This window comes from Papio anubis, chromosome 5, assembly GCF_008728515.1.
Source record: "Papio anubis isolate 15944 chromosome 5, Panubis1.0, whole genome shotgun sequence".
Classification (NCBI taxonomy): domain Eukaryota; kingdom Metazoa; phylum Chordata; class Mammalia; order Primates; family Cercopithecidae; genus Papio; species Papio anubis.
In genome coordinates this window covers 49849882-49874033 of record NC_044980.1, presented here as the reverse complement: position 1 = coordinate 49874033, position 24152 = coordinate 49849882, and the positions used below count along the sequence as shown (strand labels likewise).

The following is a 24152-nucleotide window of genomic DNA, read 5'->3' as shown; positions in this document are numbered from 1 at the left end:
AAAACAACACAGAAAACATCCACTTACACCAAGATGGAGTAACAGAAACTGGCTTTACCCACTCACCTGAAACAATGATAAACAGAACAAAATATATGAAACAGTGGTTTCATACACTGGATATAAGAACAGTACACCCCGAGAGAGAGAAAACAAAGTAGGTAATCCAAAATTACTGCCTAGATTTTCCAAACTGCAGTTCTAAGATGGGGAACCAAGGTAAACCCTGGAAGTTTCCCTAAGTTGAACAGACCAAGATCGTAGTCTGTGAAGGAAAGGGAGCTGGAGTTTGCAGGGCAGAATACCAGAGAAGACAACTGCAAAGAGAAGGCTCTGAAAATCTGGTAAGCATCTGCAAGTCTCCAGGTAGTAATGATCTGTGAATAAGTCTTAAGAAATTATCTGAGGCCAGGGAAAAACCAATCAAGAGGAGAAGAGATAAAAATGATCAATTCTTATACATGACTGGCAGAAATGTGGTTTCCCACCAGCTAGAATGGAAAACCTCAGAATTCACAAGACACTGCATAGAATACTGAGAAAAATACTGACTAAATAGTGGGGAAAATCAGCCCTAGCTAAACACTATTCTAGTCACGCCTAAAAAAGTCATAAAAGTAAGCCTCAAAAGGATATTTTTTCCAAGCAACTTAATTATACCTCAGAACAAATCTCATAAATATGTACAAAGATGCAAAAGTATTCAGCACCCAACAAGGTAAAACTCACAACGTTTTGGCATGCAATAAAAAAGTATCAGGTATGTCAACATGCAGGAAAACACAGTCTATAATGAAATTTTTTTTAAAATCAATAAAATCAGATCCAAAAATGAGACAGATGATAGAATTAGTAAACAAGGATATTAAAAGTTACTATAACAGTACTCTATAGGCGAGGCGTGGTGGCTCAAGCCGCAGCCAGCGCCGGAGGCGAGGCAGGCGGATCACAAAGGTCAGGAGATGAGACCATCCTGGTGAAGATGAGTGAAGAGCTTACGTCTCTACTAAAAATACATAAAAACTAGCAGGCGAGGTGGCGAGGCGCCTGTAGTCCCAGCTACTGGGAGGCGGAGGCAGGAGAATGGAAGTAAACCGGAGGCAGGTACGGTGAGCTGAGATCCGGCCACTGCACTCCCAGCCTGGGCTACAAACAAGACCCGATCTCCAAAAAAAAAAAAAAAAAAAAAAAACAATTGCCTCTATATGCTCAAGAAAGTTGAGGAAAATTAAACAGCATGTTAAGTAAAAATACAGAAAACACCAAAAGACCGAAATCAAAATTTTACACATGAAAACTCTTAAGTGTCTACAGGTTAAAGCAACTGGCTAATTAAGCAGGTCAAGACATTGCAATTAAAAAACAAGTGAATAAACCTGAAGTCACAGCAATAGAAACTATCCAAAATGAAACACAGAAACCAAAAATAAAATTATAATAAATAAGCACAGCTTCAGTGGGCTGTGAACAACTTAAAGGGGCCTGATGTAAGTATAACTGGAGTCCTCAAAGAAATAAAGGTAGGGGCAATATTTGCAGTAAAAAATGTCTGAAATTTCCCCCAATTTAATGAAAACTATAACAAATCCACACATCTAAGAAACCCTACAAACTCAAGTATAAGAAACATGAGGGAAAAAAAAAAAACTATCTCAGTCACATTATAATCAAGAAGTCAGTGATAAAAAAAAAAAAAAAAAAAACCAAAGAAGCAGGAAAGTCAACCCATCAAAGAGACCAGGAAATAATACAGATAAAAATAGTAACAAGGACATTTAAAGTTTTTGTAACTGTACCCTATCTGTTCAAGAAGATAGGATTGCATTTCTATAAACTAGAAATAGAAGAAAACATTAAGAAAAAAAAGGAAGCTAAAAAAAGCTAAGACATGGAAGAAAACAAAAATAAACTGAACTTCTAGCAAAGAAAATATAATATCTGAGATGAAAAATGCATTCAGTTCATGCCTGTAAGCCCAGCACTTTGGGAGACCAAGGCAGGATAATCACCTGAGCCCAGGAGTTTGAGACCAGTGTAGGCAACATAGCAAGATTTCATCCCCACAAATTATCAAAAACTTAGCCAGTCATGGTGGCGCATGCCTGCGGTCCCAGCTACTCGGGAGGCTGAGTTGGACTGCCTGCGCCCAGAAGTTTGAGAATGCAAATGAGCTGTATTTGTGCCACTGCACTCCAGCCTGGGTAACAGAGCAAGACCCTGCCTCAAAAAAAAAGAAAAAAAAAAAAAGCAGCACTCAATGAGATTAACAGCAGATTTGAAAATTTAGAAGCAAAGATTAATAAATTTAAAGACATTGCATCAAAAATGACCCAAAACTGAAACTCAAAAGAAAAAAAAATGAATATAGCATCAGTGAGTATTGAGACAACTTTAAGTGGCCCAATATAGAGTCCTTGAACAAGAGCACTGAGGACTGCAAAAACAAACCCTAAGACAAGAAAAAAAATGCAAAAATAACACCAAGGTACATAAAAAACAAACTGCTTAAAATCAATGATCAAAATAAATATTAAAAGCAGCCAGAGGAAAAAAGACACATTATGTACAGAGGATCAAAGGTATACTGGGATTTCTTGTCATAAACTATGTAAGTCAAAAGCCAGTCTTAAAAGAAAATTACAATTCTATACCAAAGGAAAATACCTCTCAAAAATAAAAAAGTAAAAGATTTTCTCATCAGTAGAACTGCACTATAATAAAATGCTAAAGGCATTTCTTCAGATAAAAGGGAAATGATGCTGTACAGAAAACAAGATCAAACGTCACTTATCAGACATGTCAAATTATTTAAGAAACACATTATTATTTAAGAAACATATCAAAAACATGGCCAGGCATAGTAGCTCATGCCTGTAATCCCAGCAATTTGGGAGGCCAAGGTGGGACGACTGCTTGACCCCAGGAGTTTGAGACCAGCCTGTTTGAGCTTGAGACCCTGTGTTGTCTCTCAACAAAAATAAAAAATTAGACAGGTGTGACGGTGCATGCTTTTAGTACCATCTACTAGGGAGGCTGAGGCAGGCAGATTGACCGAGCCCAGAGGTCAAGGCTGCAGCGAGCCATGACTGCACAGAAGAAAAAAAAAAATCACGTCAATAGATGCAAAAAAAGCACTTGACAAAATCTAGTATCTAAATATTTTATACACACAGACATACATACATACGCAAACAAAATCTCTGCAAACTAGGAACAGAAGTTCCTCAAACTGATAAATAAAAAGCATCTGTGAAAAACCAACAGGTAATATCATGCTTAATAATGAAAGCCTGAGTGTTTTTCTCCTAATATGAGGAAGAAGAAAACAATGCCCTCTTTTATTACTTCAATTAAACACTGTATTAAAGGTTCAATAAGACAAGACATTGTTCAAAAGGGACAAGTAAAACCATCTTTACTTGCAGAAATTAAACAAACAACAAAAAAGAAACTTCTAAAGAGTGAAATAAGACACAAAGTGATTTTAAAAAGAAAGCTACTCACTCGGCGCATACTGTTTTTCCCGCTGATGTGTGTGCAGATACTAGAACAGACTGATTATTGTCAACACACTGAATGGCTTCTCTTTGAAAAGCATCAAGAATGAATGGGTATTCCTGTAAAAACAAAATATTAGTATCTGCATAAAAACATCTAGTCGTATCAGAGCATACTTAAAATCAAAACACAAGCAGGCTATCCCCCAAAGCATTCTGGGAGTATTCCTTTATAATTCTATTTAGAAAACATAATACTACACATTAGTGAAAGTAAGGAACAGTAAACTACATTTTTGGCCAAACAACATAGAAGCTAATTCTGCTCTCTAATCTTTCGATTATTACATTATGTTGGTACGTATTATATTAATAACAAAATAATCATTACCATTTATCAAAAACAAGCTCTGTGGCCAGGCACTATGTAACACATTTTCCATATATTATTACTAATTTTCACAACAACCCCTATCATAGATATTATTTCCTTTCATAGGCAGGAACTCTGAGGCTCTAAAAAGTGAAGTCTCTCAGTAAAGTTCACTCTGTAGAGGCAGAATATTACATCTATTAGACTTTAAGAGTTTATGCATACTCTACCATACTGCCTTTTTTATTTACAGAAAATTACTTGGAAAATTAAACCTTAAAATTTCTTGGCCTTTTAAGGTCTATCAGGCCTTCAAAACCCGTCTAATAAAAGCAGAGTTCGGGTTTCATTAGAAGCCTGTTAAAATCCTAAAACTATAGGCAAAAACTAGTACACATGTATTTTTTTCTGTAGAAAGGCTGATAACTTTCATTACATTCTTTTAAAAGGTTGAGAATCACAACTTTAATATTTTAAAATCTCATCACGTGATGGCTGGTTTCCAGCATAGTTGTTAACTGATTCCGTTCTCACTATATTTGTCTTTGGTTGGCTTGTTTTTGATACATACATATATATGTTCTCGGAAATATAAAAATCTCATTTGAAACAAGAATTTTAAGAAAAAGAGAGTCTCACAAAACTATATAAACTGTATCACCCAAAGTACAGACCTTAGCAGCTTTTCCAACTCGAGGTTTAAGTGGTAAATAATCTTCATCTGCAGGAAGCGCAACCTGATAACAAAGTAAAAAAGAAACAAAACAAAACAAAACAAAACACCTCACCAACTATTTGACAACTGATGTATTTAGCATTCCATAACGAATGATTGTTTGGAAAATAAAACTGATGAACTAGAATGATGAACTTCAACTGTCTCAGACACTGTAAATCAAATAACTGTCTTTAAGAACAAGGCAAAAAGCTAGTTTCGACACTCAAAAATTACATCTACTTGCTGTCTACAGGTAATAATTGCAAGCTGATGTTTATTTCCCTGAAGAAACTGTGTATTTATTAAAGTTGAAACTACTACAACACAGAAGAATAACAACACAGTGAGTAGAAAACAACATAGAACAAAAAGAGAAACTTTTGAATGCTCATATGCTGACAGGGAATGGCAATTAGAAAAAAGGAGACTCTAGAGATAGTTAAGGGAAAATGAAATTAATAAAGTCTTTGTGCAGTGTGGCGATTCCTCAAGGATCTAGAACTAGAAATACCATTTGACCCAGCAATCTCATTACTGAGTATATACCCAAAGGATTATAAATCATGCTACTACAAAAACACATGCATACGTATGTTTATTGCGGCACTATTCACAACAGCAAAGACTTGGAACCAAGCCAAATGTCCATCAATGACAGACTGAATAAAGAAAATGTGGCACATATACACCATGGAATACTATGCAGCCATAAAAGTTGATGAGTTCATGTCCTTTGCAGGGACATGAATGAAGCTGGAAACCGTCATTCTCAGCAAATTATCACAAGAACACAAAACCAAACACTGCATGTTCTCACTCGTAGGTGGGAGTTGAACAATGAGATCACATGGACACAGGGCAGGGAACATCACACACCGGGGCCTGTAGAGGGGTGGGGGGCTAGGGGAGGGATAGCATTAGGAGAAATACCTAACGAAGGTTGACAAGTTGATGGGTGCAGCAAACCACTGTGGCACGTGTATACCCATGTAACAAAATTGCACATTCTGCACATGTACCCCAGAACTTAAAGTATAATAATTAAAAATAAATAAAGTCTTTGTGGAAATAGGATAAGATACAACCAACAACACTGGCAGAACAACCATCCTTAGTCTGGAAGGGGAATGTGACAGGTGCAAATAGCCTTGGTGATGGAGGTTATAATCAGAGGACATTTCAACTTGATATCCTCAAGCCTGTGAAGAGGAAAAGTCACCCTGCTGAGAAAGTAAGAAGAAGTGACAAAACGGTGGGCTTAAAGATAATCATGGAGCACAGAAAGGGCTTTTGACCTCTTGAAAATAGAGTTTATTTATTTATTTATCTATTTATTTATTTATTTTTGAGACAGAGTCTTGCTCTGCTGCCCAGGCTTGAGTACAGTGGTGCGATCTCAGCTCACTGCAACCTCCACCTCCCTGGTTCAACAATTTCCCTGCTCAGCCTCCTGAGTAGCTGGGATTACAGGCACACACCACCATGCTCAGCTAATTTTTTTTGTATTTTTCGTACAGATGGGGTTTCACCATGCTGGCCAGACTGGTCTCAAACTCCTGACCTCAGGCAATCTACCTGCCTCGCCCTCCCAAAGTGCTGGGATTACAGATGTGAACCACCGCGCCCAGTCATGTTTATGTTTTTCCATCTTTTATAAGCCCAGATAACTGAATAGGGTCTAACATATCTTGAATGATCAAATGGACATCGCATCTGTCAGACACTATGTACTATTTCTAAAACATAAGAGACTTTCGGTAGAAAAATAAATATTTTAAAAGATAAATTTCTAAAAATCATGTCCTTTGCAGTAATATGGATGCAGCTGGAGGCCATCATCCTAAGTGATTTAATGCAGAAACAGAAAATCAAATACTGCATAATTCTTGCTATGTTTAGTGAGAGCTAAACATAGGGTACACATGGACATAAACATAGGAACAATAGACACTGAGGACTCCAAAAGCAGGAAGTGAAAGTGGGAAAGGGTTGAAAAACTATTTAATACCTATTGGGTAGTATGTTCACTATTTGGGTGACAGGTTCAACTGAAGCCCAAACCTCAGCATCACACAATATACTCATGTAACAAACCTGCATATGGCTAGGCACAGTGCCTCACACCTGTAATCCCAGCACTTTGGGAGGCCAAGACGGGTGGATCACCTGAAGTCAGGAGTTTGAGACCAGCCTGACCAACATGGTGAAACTCAGTCTCTACTAAAAATAAAACTAAAAACTAAAAAATAAAAAAAATTAGCCAGGCGTGGTGGCATGCACCTGTAATCCCAGCTGCTTGGGAGGCTGAGGAAGAAGGATTGCTTGAGTCTGGGATGCGGAGGTTGCAGTGAGCTGAGATCGCATCACTGCACTCCAGCCTGGACGACACAGTGAGACTCTTAAAAAAAACAAAACAAAACCAAACCTGCATATGTACCTCCTGAATCTAAAGTTTTTTAAAAAAAAAGATAAGGTTCTAAACCTACATCAAAAGTCTTTTTGTTAATTTGGATTACTCTGCTTATTCAATAGACTTTCAATGAGATTCTCCAATTACCTATAAAAATAACTTGCTATAATGTTTACACTATAATAAAAAGTTTTGAGAAAAAACAGTGTTATAGTTCCATTATGTCCCTAATGTGTATAAATTCTCACTTCTAAATGGATACAAGCTATCACTGACCACCATCTTGTGGCAGAACAAAGAAACTGCAATTTACCAGTCAATGGCGCCAAGACTTGAAATAGCATGTAACCTTCAAAAGTAGCACTGTTACTTAACTTTAGGAGTAGGAATGTTCTAAACACCTACTCTATGCTAGGTACTTTACCTAATTTACTTCTATAATCCTCACAACCACACCACTAGGTAGATCCCTTTATCACAAATTTAAAAACTTCAAAAAAACAATGTTTTTTAATAAACAAAGAAGTTAAGAAATTTACCCAAGATTGGCCTGGCATGGTGGCTCACGCCTGTAATCCCAGCACTTTAGGAGGCTGAGGCAGGTGGATCACGAGGTCAGGAGTCTGAGATCAGCCTGGCCAACAGAGTGAAACCCTGTCTCTACTAAAAATACAAAAATTAGCCGGGCGTGGTGGTGCGTGCCTGTAATCCCAGCTACCCAGGAGGCTGAGGCAGGAGAATCGCTTGAACCCAAGAGGCAGAGGTTGCAGTGAGCCGAGATCGTGCCATTGCACTCCAGCCTGGGTGATAACAGCGAAATTCTGCCAAAAAAAAAAAAAAAAGCTGTTAAAATAAGAAACTTACCCAAGATTATAGTTAGGAAAAATGCTGGGGGAGGATCTGAACCCAAGTTTAATTACAAAGCCCCAACTCTTCCACTAGGTACCCCATGGAAACTATTTATTGTTTCCAAGGCCCTCAAGGCTAAACTGTCTGCTGATCATCATACTAGATAGTCCAAAGAAAAATTCCATTTATAACACTAACCTTCTGTATGTTGTTTGTGCTTACCTCATGTGTACACCCTTCAACAGTTTCAACTGATTGTACCTTGACTCTGGGCATCAGGTCTGCCAAACTTAAAAAAAATATTGTTTAAAGTTACACAAAAATAAATTACTTTTCTATAATTTGATAATAAGCCTCACATTGCACTGTTAAGGAAAATGACAATGTCCAATCATCAGTATTCCACACAGGAAAAACTTTGGCTATTAAGAATACATAGAAATGTTTTCACATTATGCAAATACACCCTGAAAATTAAAAATGACCAGTTAACATCCTTTATTACAGATACAGAACATAATGCCAAGGATTATTCAAATAATTATGTCAGCTTAGTTCTAATAACTCTTTTGAATAAAAAGTACCTCTACCAAGCACTGTCACCACTTCAAAACATAAGCTGGTTATAAACCATTGCACAATAAAAAGTATAAAATAAACTAGCCCAATTCATTTGTTGCTATTATTTATAGAGGTGTTCCTGGCCAGGCACAGTGGCTCACACCTGTTATCCCAACACTTTGGGAGGCTGAAGTGGGTGGATTACTTGAGCCCAGGAGTTCAAGACCAGCCTGGGCAATACGGCAAAACCTCACTACAAAAAAACTCAAAAATTAGCACACGTGGTGGCACACACCTGTAGTCCCAGCTACTCAAGAGGTTGAGGCAGGAGAATCACTTGACCCTGGGGAGGTTTAGACTGCAGTGAGCTATGATCACACCACTGCACTCCAGCCTGGGTGACAGAGTGAGACAATGCCTCAAAAAAAAAAAAAAAAAAGTTCCTTATTCTCATCAAAATCCTACATTATGCTCATCTGTTTAGACTCTGAAAAGGCAAAACTGAATAAACTGAAGAAAAATAGATGTATTTCTGTGCTAGATTCATTATCTTACTGTACTTCTGAGATTTAAGTCAATACTACTACTTTGGACAAACTCAAAAGTTACAAACAAGTAACAATGACTTTAAACTACAAATTATTATTTTGTAACTTATTATAGTAGCCTGGGAAAACGAAGCATCTTAAATATTCCAGTGACACATCTATCACCATTTATAGGAGATAATTTTACTAACTATAACGAACGTTAACTGGTATAAAAAAAAAAAAAAAAACTACAGAAATTGTAAACTCTTCATGGTAGTGCCAAGTTCGAATATGGCACATTAGAAGGGAGAAGCAAAGCTGTAAGATCATTACCACAATAGAAAACAGGTCAGCCAAGGGTACTGGCATCAACATTTAGAAAGTTCCAGCTTCCAACATCAGATAAATACCAGCAATTCCAGCCACAGATGACCATAGCAGGAGTCTTGAGATGCACAGCCACTCTACATGCAACAATGAAAATCTAATTCCCTCTAATGTTCCTTCCCACTTATTCCTTCTACTGAGTTAGCTTTATTTTTTTCTTTTATTCCACTCTTCCAGTTATCCTCTTCCTGAGGCATTAACACATAAAGAAAATGTATTTCTTTTAAAAAAAAAATCAGGTGTTAAGATTTTTTTCTCAAAACTGGATTCTAAAGTATTAAAAGATGAGTATTTTCTATATTGCTTTCCAATTCCCCAAACTTCAGTAAGTGTTCTATATTTACATGCCTGTATAAAAATAGAAAGAATACCTTCATTTCTTGAACACAGGCATATATCTAAGTAGCAACATGGAAACAAGTTTTAAAATCTCATGCAACCACCTGAATTATGAGTTATTAACATTTAGGACTTTGGAAATATTACCTTAAGTCTTCAGTTATTGACTCTTCTATCCTGGGCTTCTTTCCAAAAACGGGTTCATCTGTACCTTCGAAATCTACATCCCTCTTATTTTTTCCATTATTAGTTGATTCTGATTGTAATTTACCATCAAAACGTTTCCTGAAAAGTAAATAGTTTGGAATGAATTCTGAGATATCCACTTTTACTTTAAAGGCAACATGATAAAATACTGCTCTACACCGTTAACAGAAAGTCATGTTTTAAATAGATGAATATTACAAACAACAACTGGCTAAAGCCCAGAATACCTTAACCTAGTAAAACTGAATACTACCGCATTTGTATTTCATTTTTCTTTGAAGGTTTAAAATTATTTTAAAATTCACATTAACATAACTATTAAATATATTTTCTTTAAAACTGTAAAGTAAAACACTATTAGACATTAACATGAGTTACTTTAACAAACATTTAATGCTTTCTCTAAAGCCATGATACTACTATTTGGAAGAAAATGTTTTTCTGTGATTAGATTTGCTGGTTAAAAGTAATGACAATAAATGATGTTTGGAGCCAGGCACGGTGGCTCATACCTGTAATCCAACCACTTTGGGAGGCTAAGATGGGTGATCACTTGAGGTCAGGGGTCAGAGACCAGCCTGAACAACGTGGCAAAACCCCATCTCTACTAAAAATACAAAAATGAGCTGGGTATGATGGCGCACGCCTGTAGTCCCAGCTACTCCAGAGGCTGAGACAGGAGAACTGCTTGAACCCAGGAGGCAGAGGCTGCAATAAGCTGAGATCGTGCCACCATACTCCACCCTGGGAGACAGAGCAAGACTGTCTCAAAAAAATAAATAAATAAAAGGTTTGGTACACTGAATATCCATAGGGGAATTCAGTCTGACCTTTACTTCATCATACACAAAAATCAATTCCATGTGAATTTTAGATCTAACTGTGAAAAGGCAAAAACAACAAAGAATCTAGAAGATAAAATAAGAAAATTATCTTTCGGATTTCTTAACCAGGACAGAAAATAAGGGGTGAGGACTATAAATCAATTATTAAAAGATAACCCAATTAAAAAATGAGCAAAGGGCTTAGCGGGCACTTTAGAAAAGAGGATATTCAAATGGGCAACAAGCACATGAAAAGGAGCTCAACATCATTACTTATGACAGAATTGTAAATTAAATAATATTACGTCAGTGACTCAAACGTTTTGGTTCCAGAATCCTTTCTCAGTCTTAAAAGTTATGAGAAACTCTAATGAATTTTGTTTATGTGGTTGTATCTATTGATATTTGCAATATTAGATATTAAAACTAAAAAATTTTAAAATACTTATTAATTCACTTTAAAATGGCAATAGTAAAACCACTACATATTAACATGAGTAACATTTTTGGTAAAAAAATAACTATTTTGTAAAAAAATTTTAATGAGAATGGCATAGTTTTTATATTTATATATTTCTCATGTCTGGCTTAACAGAAACAGCAGGACTCTCACCTGTTTCTGTATTCAACTTGTTAAGACACATTGTTTTGGTCAAAGCATATGAAGAAAAATCTAGCCTTATACAGATATGTAACTAAAAAAGGACAGGATATTTTAATAGACTTTTTGGAAAATTGTGAATTTGCCCCTCTTATCCCATAACAAAACAGTCACACTCTGAGAACTGCTACTCCATTTACAGTCATGAATTGTGCAAACAATTTTGAGCCAAAGCCAAACATAAAAATATATTTTGCATTATTCCACTTACATAACAGTCCCAAACAAAAAAAATTAACACATGTTGTTATCAGGATAGTTATTTTTCTAAGAGGCACAGAGGGGTTTCTGTAATATTCTGTTTTTTTGCACAGAATGGTGGCTGCATGGATGTGTTCATATACTCTAGAAATCCATCCCATAATCTGCACACTTTTATGTTCTATTTAAAGAAATTTTAGGCCGGGTGCGGCGGCTCACACCTGTAATCCCAGCACTTTGGGAGGCCGAGGCTGGTGGATTACAAGGTCAGCAGATAGAGACCATCCTGGCTAACACGGTGAAACCCTGTCTCCACTAAAAATACAAAAAATTAGCCGGGTGTGGTGGTGGGTGCCGGTAGTTCCAGTTACTCGGGAGGCTGAGGCAGGAGAATGGCGTGAACCCAGGAGGTGCAGCCTGCAGTAAGCCGAGATCGCGCCACTGCACTCCAGCCTGGGCGACAGAACAAGATTCGTCTTAAAAAAAAAAAAAAAAAAAAAAAAAAAATTTTAATATAGGGTAACACAATAACACCGATTCATATGCTTGAACAACCTTTCCATAATGAAGTTCATTCTTTGATACTTAGCAAAACCTAAAATTTATAATTTCTGTCACCCCCAATTTTGCGAAAAAGCTATTCATTCTAGTCCCATTTTTGTTGCTACTTATGCGAACCTCTTCTGGACAGGCCATCAACATCCTTGGGCCTCAGTAAAATAAGACATTTGGACAATAACTAAGATCCTTTCTGAGGGTAACATTCTATTATTCTATCTCTGAGTAAGCAACAACTAAGCCACTGTATTTAAAACACTCTATCAGGAGCTGGTTCAAGTCTATAAAACAAAGAAACATGAAAGTTCCCAAACCTTTGAGAAACTGAAATTCATGGTAGAACACTTCTAGTCAGAAGTGCTATATTACTCTTTAATATTGCATGTCAGACTTTTAGGACTCCAGTTATTTATTTCTCTTATAACTTGCTATGTATGTCACATGTGGAACTTGCACACAAACACAGAAGTTATCCAGCAAGGCTGGAAATGAAGTGTTGCAGATAACCGGCTTACATTTTAAGGATAAGGTTTTAATTTACTGAAACCATCTGAGAATGTTATTCTTCTTAGTTCATAAGGGTAGCATGCTCTATATAAAGCACAAGAAAGAGCACCAAATTGGTCATTTAACCCAAACAACAAATTTGGCCAACATCTAATTATAACTTATTGGCGAACAAACCCAAACTGGGATAACTAGCCTGTAATCACAGAGGATAAAAATCAATCTCTAACCTATAGAGGAATTTGGCAACACCTAGCAACACATTCTAAAATGTTAAGATCATGAAATTCGAAGACTAGTACATACTACATGAGACAAAAAAGACATGACAACCAAATCACTTAATTCTATATAGAATTATTTTCTTATAAAGGACATTAAAGCAATTGGCAAAATCTAGATAAGTCTGCAGATTAGGTAACAGTACTGTATCAATATACAATTTCCTAATTTTGATAACTATAAACTGAACTGTGGTTACATAAAAGAATGCTCTCATCTTCAGAAAACACACACTAAGCAACTTAGGAATTTAGAGGTAAATGGGCAACATATCTGCAACTTACTCTAAACAGTTCAGAAAAAAGCACATATCCACAAACATACACATACACATATGCATGTATGGGAAGGAAAAGGAAGAGAGGATAAAGTAAATGTGGTAAAATGTTAAAATTTAGAATATTTGAGTGAAGGTGTACAAGAATTTTGGTGCCATTCTTATACATTTTCTCTAAGTCTGAAATTATGTCAAATAATTTTTTTTTTTTAAAGCACTCACACTGTTAAGTGTTACTAAAAGTTAAGCAGTGACCGTTGTGCACAACCACTGTGTCTCGCCTAGAGAAGAACATGTGCCAAGCAGAAGTATTTGGTCTTTTTAAACTTTTATTTTAGATTTGGGGGTACATGTGAAGGTTTGCTACGCAGTTAAACACATCATGGAGGTTTGCTGTACATATTATTTCATCACCTAGGTATTAAGGCCAGTGTCCAAGAGTTATGTTTTCTGCTCCTCTCCCTCCTTCCAACGCCCTACAAAGTAGACCCCAGTGTCTGTTGTTTCCTTCTTTGTGTTCATAAGTTATCTTTTAGCTCCCATTTATAAGCAAGAACATGTGGTATTTGGTTTTCTGTTCCTGCATTAGTTTGCTAAGGACGATCTTATTCTTTTTCATGGCTGCATAACATTTCACGGTGTATATGTACCACATTTTCTTTATTCAATCTGTCATTGATGAGCATTTGGGTTGATTCCATGTCTTTGATATTGTGAATAGTGCTGCAATGAACATTCACATGCATGTGTCTTTATGGCAGAATGCTTTATATTCCACTGGGTATATACCCAGTAATGGGATTGCTGGGTCTAACGGTGTATCTGTTTTTAGCTCTTTGATGAATTGCCATACTGCTTTCCACAACGGTTAAACTGATTTACACTCCCACCAACAGTTTTAAGCGATCCCTTTTCTCAGCAACCTTGACAGCAACTCTTATTTTTTTAGTTCTTAGTAATAGCCATTCTGACTGATGTTAGATGGTATCTCATTGTGGTTTTGATTTGCAATTCTCTAATGATCAGTGATATTGAGCTTTTTTAATGTTTGTTGGCCCCATGTATGTCTTCTTTCGAGAAATGTCTGTTTGTGTCCTTTGTCCACGTTTTAATAGGATTGTTTTTCTCCTGTAAATTTAAGCTCCTTATAAATGCTGCATATTAGACCTTCGTCAACGGTATAGTTTGCAAAAATTTTCTCCCATTCTGTGGGTTGTCTGTTTACTCTGTTGATAGTTTCTTTTGCTGTATGGAAGCTCTTTAAGTTTAATTAGAGCCCACTTGTCAATTTTTACTTTTGTTGTGATGGCTTTTAGGCTGGGCGCGGTGGCTCAAGCCTGTAATCCCAGCACTTTGGGAGGCAGGCAGGCCGGATCAAGGTCAGGGAGGTCGAGACCATCCTGGCTAACGGTTGAAACTCGTCTCTACTAAAAAATACAAAAAACTAGCCGGGCGAGGTGGTGGGCGCCTGTAGTCCCAGCTACTTGGGAGGCTGAGGCAGGAGAATGGCGTAAACCCGGGAGGTGGAGCTTGCAGTGAGCTGAGATCCGGCCACTGCACTCCAGCCTGGACGACAGAGTGAGACTCCGTCTCAAAAAAAAAAGTTTAATTAGATCCCACTTGTCAATTTTTGCTTTTGTTGCGATGGCTTTTGGTATCTTTGTCATCAAATCTTTGCCCGTTCCTAGGTCCAGGATGATACTGCCTAGGTTGTCTTCCAGGGATTTTGTAGTTTTGGATTTTACATCTGTCTTTAATCCATCTTGAGTTGATTTTTGTACATGGTATAAAGAAGGGGTCCACCTTCAATTTTCCGCATATGGCTAGCCAGTTATCCCAGCACCATTTACTGAATAGCGAGTTTTTTTCCCATTGCTTCGTTTTGTTAGCTTTGTCAAAGATCAGATGGTTGTAGATACGTGGCCTTATTTCTGGCTCTCTATTCTGTTCCATTGCTCAATGTGCTTGTTTTGTACCAGTATCATGCTGTTTGGTTACTGTAGCCTTGTAGTATAGTTTGAAGTAGGGTAACGTGATGCCTTCAGCTTTGTTCTTTTTGCTTAGGACTGCCTTGGCTATTTTTGGTTCCATATAAATTCTAAAATAGGTTTTTCTAGTTCTGTGAAAAATGTCATTGGTAGTCTGATAGGAATAGTATTGAATCTGTACATTGCTTTGGGCACTACAGCCATTTCCATGATACTGATTCTTCCTATTCATGAGCATGGGGTGTTTTTCTATTTGTTTGTGTCTTCTCTGATTTCTTTGAACAGTATTTTGTAATTCTCATTGCATATATCTTTCACCTCCCTGGTTAGCTGTATTTCTAGGGTGTGTGTGTGTGGGAGCGGGGAAGGTCTGTGGCAACTGTGAATGAGATTGCCTTTCTGATCTGGCTCTCGGTCTGGCTATTGTTGATGTATAAGAATACTAATCATTTTTGCACACTAATTTTTGTATCCTGCAGCTCTGCTCAAGTTATTTGTCAGCTGAAGGAGTGTCTGGGCCCAGACTATGGGGTTTCCTACACATAGAATCATGTTGTCTACAAACAGATAGTTTGACTTTCTCTCTTCCTATTTGGATGCCCTTTCTTTCTTTCTTTTGCCTGACTGCTCTGGCTAGGACTTCCAATACTATGCTGAATAGAAGTGGTGAGAGAGGGTAGCCTTATCTTGTGCCAGTTTTCAAGGGGAATGCTTCCAGCTTTCACCTGTGCACTATAATGTTGGTTGTGGATTTGTCAGAGATGGCTCTATTATATTGAGGTATGTTCCTTCAATACCTAGGTTATTGAGAGTTTTTAACATGGAGGGGTGTTGAATTTTATCGAAGGCCTTTTCTGCATCTACTGAAATAATCATGTGGTTTTTTGTCTTTAGTCTCTGTTCATGTGATGAATCACATTTATTGATATTTGTATGTTGAACCAATCTTGCATTCTGGGGATGAAGCCTACTTGACCATGGTGGATTAGCTTTTTGATGTGCTGCTGGATTTGGTTTGCAAGTATTCTGCTGAGGATTTTTGCATTGATGTTCATCAAGGATAGTGGCCCGAAGTTTTCCGTTGTTGTGTCTCTGCCCGTTGTTGATATCAACATGATGCTGGCCTCATAGAGTAAGTTGGGGAGGAGTTTTTCCTCCTCAATTTTTATGAATAATATCTGTAGGAATGCTACCAGCGTTTCTTTGTACATCTGGTAGAATTCTGCTGTGAATCCATCAGGTCCTGGGCTTTTTTTGGTGGGTAGGCTATTTATTACTGATCGAACTTTGGAGCTCACTACTGGTCTGTTTAGGGAATCAATTCCTTCCTGACTCAGTCTTGGGAGGGTGTATGTGTCTAAGAATTTATCCACCTCTTGTAGGTTTTCTAGTTTGTATGTGTAGAGGTGTTCATAATAGTTTCTGATGGTTATTTCTGTGAAGTCAGTAGTAACATTTCTGTTGTAACTTCCAACTGTGTTTATTTGATTTCTGCCGAGATAGAAAACAATGATGTAAGTGTTCCATAGGTTTTTTTTTCTTCCTTTTTTTTTTGAGTTGGGTCCTGGCTGTATTATCCACGGTGGCCCCAGCCTCCCTAGTAGCTGGGACTACAGGCATGAGCCACTGCCCCCAGCTCCACAGTCTTGTACTTCTCTGTACAATTATACACAATCATAAATACAGACTATTTTAAAATGCTAGTGTAGAACAACAACCTTCTTAGTTGATGAAAATTGTATGAAGTACACATATACTCAGAAATAGTTCTATTCTGAGAGCTACAAAGAAGTTAAACTGATAGTAATCCCCAATGGGTTAACTATTGCTCTATGCCACAATGGAATATGTGTTTTTTCTGTGGTTGTTGCCTCTGTCTCAAAAAAAATTTATAGAATAAAAATAATTACAAATATTTGTCAAAATGATTTTAGACTGTCTGGGCAACCTGTTTAACACTATGAAAAGCACTGGTTTAAAATGGATCAGATGCGCATGTAAAAAACAAAACCATACAGGGATTTGAAGAAAACATGACAAAAAATCCAAGAGCAACAAGAATGACAAATGTGACTATATTAAAATTTTTCTGAATGACAAAACACTGGGGAAAATATTGCAATTTACGTTAGAGGAATAATATCCCTAGTCTATAAAGAAGTCCTAAAAATTAAGAAGGACCAACTATTCACTTTTTTCAAGATAAAAAAAAGGTATGAACAATTCTCAAATAAAATCAAATAGCCTCTGAACTTATGATGCTTTGCTTCATTCATACAAAAAGAAATATAAATTAACATGAATTGAAATACATTTAATCATCTATCTCATTGACAAAAATCCAAGTTCAATACACTGTGTGAAAAAGGCCATAAAATACTCTCCCACATTACTGTTTGCATCAACTTTTTATTGCTGCTGTAACAAATTACCATACACCCAGTGGCTTAAAATGGGCCCTCAACCCCTAGGCAGTCCATAGCCTGTTAGGAAAGCAGGCTGCATAGCAGGAGGTGAGCAGCGGGTGAGTGAACATTACTGCCTGAGCTCTGCCTCCAGTCAGATCAGCAGCAGCATTAGATTCTCATGGGAGCACAAACCCTACTGTGAACTGTACATGTGAAGAATCTAGGTTGTGCACTCTTTATTAGAATCTAATGCCTGATGATCTGAGGTGGAAGACTTTCATCCCGAAACCATCCCCCTACCCCTGGTCTGTGGAAAAATTATCTTCCATGAAACCAGCCCCTGGTGCTGAAAAGGTTGGGGACGGTTGGCTTAAAATAGGACAAATTTACTGTTTTATAGTTCAGTAAGAAAGAAGTGCAATATAGGTTTTATAAGACCAAAATTAGGGTACTGTGTTGGCAGGGCTGTGTTCTTACCTGAAGGCTCTGGGGGAAAATCCATTTCCTTGCCACTTCCACTTCTAGAGATCACCCACATTTTCTGGCTTATGACCCCGTTCCTCCACCTTTAAAGTCAGCCAGAGCCCCTCTATTGTTGCTGTCTTTCTGGTTCTCTCCCTTCAGCTTCCTTCTTTCACTTTAAGAATCTTTGTTATCACTTTGGTCCCACCTGGATAATCCAGAATTCTCTCTCCACCTCAAGGTCAACTGATTAGCAGCATGAACTCCATCTGCAACTTTCTCCTTTGCCAAGTAACCCAGCAATTTCAAATGTTCTAGGGATTGGGACATGAACATCACTGGGGGACTGTCATTGCTACCACACTGTTGAAAACACAAAATGGTATATCTCTTGTGGAGAGGAATTTGGCTGCATCTAGCAAAAATGCCTACTTAGTTACTCTCTTTGACCTAGTAATTCCACTTCTAAGAATCTATTCCAAAGATAAAACAGCAAACAACAACAACATGAAACAGACTTGTACAAAACAGACATTGTTGCATCATTTGTAACAGCAAAAGACTGAAAATAATACCATGTCCATTCAGAGAACATTGACTGAAGGATTGCAACTATGCAGCTGTTTAAAAAAAAAAAAAAAAAAAAGCTCTCTACATATTGATATAGGATGATCTCTTGGTCAAAATATCAAGTAAAAAAAGATGAACAATTTTTAATGCTACCTTTTGCACAAGAAGTGAGAAATGAAGAAAACTGATAGACAAACATGTACATGCAATTCAGTATTTTCAAAAACAAATGAGACAAAGCAAAAACTAAAGGGGAGGGAGGAAATGGAAGAAGGGGCAAGGATGGAAGCAAGAATGTACTGTTTTAAACTTTGATTTCGGAACTATAAAATCTTTTACATAGTTTCTTAAAAAATAAATTTTTAGCAATTCTTAAAAACTGTAAATACACTGAAACAAATGAACATAAGAAATATCAAATTAGTGGCATAAACATTTAGAGAAAAGAACTACTACAGAGTATTTTCACTGTTACCATGATACATCCTGAGGGCAAAAAGAACCACAACTGCATTCAATATCTTATTAATAGTAAAATTATTTTTAAACTATTATAAGTATATATAAGAAAATGTTTAATTATGTAATTGTCAGCAGGAATGAGGATTTTCTTTTCTTTTTTTTTTTAAATATGTCTCTTTCTGTTACCCAGAAAAGAGTGCAGTGTCAAGATCACAGCTCCCTGCAGCCCCAACCTCTCAGGGCTAAAGCGATCCTCCCACCTCAGCCTCCTGACTAGGAGGGACTACAGATGCACACCACAAGACCCAGCTAATTTTTTTTTTTTTTTTTTTTTTTTTGTAGAGACAGGGTTTTACCATGTTGCCCAAGCTGTTCCTGAACTCCCAGGCTCAGGCGATTCACCGGCCTCAGCCTCAGAAAGTGCTGGGATTACAGGCATGAGCCATGTGCCTGGCCTAGGAATGAGGATTTTTAACAGAAACTAGAAATGATACATTTATAAAATTCCAAAAAGTTAAATAAAAACCCTGTGATATTAATTGTATTGGAAATGTCAGTATGAATTCTATTTTTTATAACAAAGATTCCCTAGTTCTTTGTACTGTAAAAACCTAAAAGCAATGAAATCCAGTAGCATTGTGTACCCTAAGCACAAAATAACACTTCTCATTACAAGAAACTAGAGACTCCTTAGAGATATGGCTGATTCCAAGTTTGGCACTGAAAGTGTAGTGTGAGTCCAGAAAATCCAGAAAGCACATAAGCTATCAAAGACTGATGATGTATTGTCAAATAGACACAAGAGCCAACCTAAAGAGTGCTCACTGATCAAAACATTGGAAATCCAAGTTTCAAAAAACATAACGGAAACAACTCAAATGTCCAGTAACAGAGGTATAAACAAATATGGTATATGTGTAAAACAGAATAATATTCAGCAATAAAAACAAACTATTGATATACACCACATGACTGAATCTCAGAAGCACTATGTTGAGTAAAAGAAGCCATGTAAAAGGAATACATTATGTATTTAAATAAAACTCTAGAAAATATAAGTTCTAGATAGGTGGCGATAGGGATGTATTAAAAAGGGGCACAAAAAAACTCCTGAGGGTGATGGAAATGTTTATCTTGATTGTGGTGGTTTACTGCACTTCAACTATACCCCAATAAGATTAAAAAAAAAAAAGAAGAAGAAGAAGAAATAAGTGCAAAGGAGTAAATATATAAAAATCCACTCATTCACCAAGAAACTAAACATAATCATACACCCATGTTGGTCACCACTGAAACTTCCTTAGGGCACAACTTATTTCCTTAAAAATTGTTAAACGATCAAGCATTTATCCTGCCTTTTATGAACTGTATTTCAAGGTAAACAAACAGCTGATGAGACAATGCCTTTTTTAATAGGTGAATTCCAGGCAATAAATGCAGAGAGAAATGATAAAAACAGAAAATCGCCACTGTGCAAGTACTAGTGAAGTAATGAACCTAGGCAATTATCACTAGGTGCTAAAGCCATCATGTGAAAGGTGGATGAGGGATCAGGTGATACTATTTTCACCAACTTGTCAATCTTAGAACAGTAGACTATTCAGACATTATGATGTAATGAAATAGGAAATAAATTGAACCTGAATCTACTCAAGCCACTAGATCAGAGCAGTCTAGTATATATACATACATATACAAGCTACAAGTTGCATATGTAATTTAAAATTTTCTAATAACCACATCTAAAAAGGTAAAAAGAAACTATTGAAATAAATTTTAATATCTTTCATTGAACCCAATATATGCAAAATATTATCATTTCAATTACAACTAAATTAAAATTAAGGAGATATTTTACAATTTTCATATCAACTTTTCCAATTCTGGTGTGCATTTTACACTCCCTGGACATCTCAATTCTGACAAGTCATATTTGAAGTGCTCAACAGCTATGTGAAGATAGTGGCTATTATGTCACAAAATGCAGCTCTAGGGATGAGGACCGTTTACAGAAAATACTTGAGGATACAGGAGCAAGTTAAATGACAGTTTAAGAAAACAAATCCAGGATGTGGGAAACTCCACAGGATAGATGACCTGGTTTCTCCCCTCACTCATCCCTCCAAAATAGAAATCAATAGAAGAAGGAAAAAAGAGGGAGGCTGTTGTAGCATAAAATACTTAAGGGCTATAACAATAAAAACAGTGTAGGGTTTTGTCTGAATCCCGATTCAAATATCAATAATCGAAAAAACACCCAGGAGACAACTGGGGACATCTCACTGCAGATTTAGTATTCAATGATATTAAGGAATTATTGTTAGTTTTGTTGGATGACATAAATACTGAAATATTTAGGGAGAAAAAAACAACTTGCATTTGATTAAAAAAAAGATGTAGGAATAGACTGACCATGACTTGATATTGGTGAAGCTGAGTTATGGGTACATGAAGCTCTTCATACTATTTTATATACAATATACATAGTTTTATAATTCTCATAAAGTTATTTTTAAAAGTACTCACTGGCTGTGCACAGCGGCTCACACTTGTAATCCCAACACTTTGAGAGGCCAAGGTGGGAGGACTGCTTGAGGCCAGGAGTTTGAAACCAGCCTGGGCAACACAGTGAGACACCCGTCTCTACAAAACATTTTAAAAATTAGCAGGACATGGTGGTGTGCACCTGTACTCCTGGCTATTCAAGAGGCTGAGCGGGGAGGAATGCTTGAGGCCAAGAGTTCTAGGTTACTGTAAGCTGCTAAGCACCAGTGCACTCCAGCCTGGATGAGAAAATGAGACCCCCATCTCTAAAAGATAAAGAAATAATTTTTTTAAAAAGCATCCACTTGGTCTAGAATACTAAACAAAGGGCAAGTTCCTCTGAAGTTCCATGATTTGCCCTCCTATGTTACACAGATCACATGAGAATCACACTACTGCAATCAAGCAAATAGGATTTTTTCTTTTTTTTTTTTTTTCCTTTTTTTGAGATGGAGTCTCGCTCTGTTGCCCAGGTTGGAGCGCAGTGGCACAATCTTGGCTCACTGCAACCTTCACTTCCCAGGTTCAAGCGATTCTCCTGCCTCAGCCTCCTGAGTAGCTGGGATTACAGGCACCTGCCACCAGGCCTGGCTAAATTTTGTATTTTTAGTAGAGGCAGGGTTTCGCCATTTTGGCCAAGCTGGTCTCGAACTCCTGACCTCAGGTGATCTGCCCACCTCGGCCTCCCAAAGTGGGTAGAGGCATGAGCCACCGTGCCCGGCCAGGATTTTTTTTCTCAAAAATACCTAGAGGACCTTGCTACAAGTGTTAGTAGTAAACAAAACCCTTTAAGCTACCAATGTTCTTCTGTTGTTTTCTTATTTCCCTTCTCTAATATTCATTTCCTAATACAATTAAATGTAAATTAGATTTTTATTTCCTCTTTTCATTTTGGAAGGTTGTTAAACAGCTTACCCCAACTACGATGCAAATCAAACTCATTTTACCCTAGCAAATTTGAGGTAAAGTATATACTAACATGGTAAATTACATATGTATTGTCTTCATATCATAGTTGCCCATTCAAACACTCTAGCAACTATTACTTCCTGTCTCGAAAAAAATAAAAATAATTGGTCTTCCTTTCTTATTTTCTCTGAAAAGCCTCCCCAAACTCTCCCAATCCAACTTAATGCGAGTAGACTATTTTTCCACTTTGTTCCACTCACTTATGTGACATTTCACACTCCTGATAGAATTTTCTGTTATGCCTCTAATCTCTCATTTAGGCTATGTACCCTCTCCAGACGTTCTGTGTTGTGTCACTTACTTTCCCACAGGGATCTCCGCTTCAAGGAGACCAATTCAAATGATATTCAAATATATACCTCCAGTCCTGGTCACTCTCCAAAACTCTATTAAAACTACCCAGTGGACATTTTCCTATGGATATACTAGCATCCCTTCACACTGTCTTAAGCTAAATTAATTTTATCGATATATCAAAACTTCTGAACGTCCCCCTTTTTTTCACCCTGCAATGCAAATTAAACATCTTTTGACTTCCTTTCCTTTGTTCTCCTTAATTAACGAAGGTCTGTCCATCTTTTCCTTACCATGTTCGTACCTTTTCATTCCTCCGACACTGCCCGAGCTGAGGTTCTTTTCTTTACAACCAGATAACTAACATAATTTCCTAATTTACTTTCTTATTATGAGGGTCCATTTTCTTTCTCTATACTATTATAGTACTCTGCCAACCACTGCCAAATTAATTTTCCTAAACTATCATTCTACTTATCCAATCACCTTGTTCAACAGGGTTTTAAAAATGAAATCAAGACTCCTCTGCTTGATATTCAAGGCCCCTCATGATCTCAAACCAATGTATATTTCCAGTCTTAACTCTTGTAGTCCCTAAGTTTAACAGTTCCTCTTGCCCAATTTGTGTTCCTAACAACAAAGAAACAAACTTGGCACCATTAACAATACAACTTCCTCAACTCAGAATATCCTCTTGTATGTAAGCCTTCCTGAAAGTCACAAATAGGTATCTCCCTTTCTTGTACTTTTATAACACTTAATTGTATATACCATTCATTTTAAGTTCATCACCTCACCTACACTGTAACTCTTTTATGTGTACCTGTTCTCTTTCCCTCCACCGAAAATTCCTTGAGAGTAAAATCATGTCTAATTTAATTTCAAGCATCTATTGGATATCTGGCCCCACTATGCCAAGAGTATATTTTGTTGATTGATAACTAATCATCTTACTTTGTTTAAGTAATAGCTTTTCCTTGTTCTACTATAAACAGATCTGTACACTTTCTGGTGGCTGTATGCACCAGTCTAAACATATGGGTAGGGTCCAGTAATTTTTAAATTTTTTCTCAATAAACTCACGGTAGCTAACATTCATTAGTGATAGCTAGGTGACCATGGTTAGGCACTTTACATGTATATCTCATTGAATCCTCACATCACCACCAGTGGTAGGCACTATTATCTCCATTTTACGGAAGAGAAAACCAGCACATTTTGGAGATTAAATGTCTCTCCCGTCTCATGTTATCATCTGCCTTTTCCCCTCCAAA

General features: G+C 37.0%; 1 protein-coding gene across 2 annotated transcripts in view; it reads right to left on the bottom strand.

The window, feature by feature from the left end:
* MTREX (Mtr4 exosome RNA helicase) overlaps nt 1-24152 on the bottom strand; it is a 124869-nt gene that overhangs the window by 99935 nt on the left and 782 nt on the right. For both annotated transcript variants that reach the window (XM_021939365.2, XM_003899677.5), the window contains exons 2-5: nt 9812-9949; nt 8070-8136; nt 4545-4607; nt 3505-3617 (exon numbers count right to left, since the gene is read on the bottom strand). In XM_021939365.2, coding sequence (XP_021795057.2) covers nt 3505-3617; nt 4545-4607; nt 8070-8136; nt 9812-9949 — 381 coding nt within the window. The remainder of the gene's footprint in view (nt 1-3504; nt 3618-4544; nt 4608-8069; nt 8137-9811; nt 9950-24152) is intronic.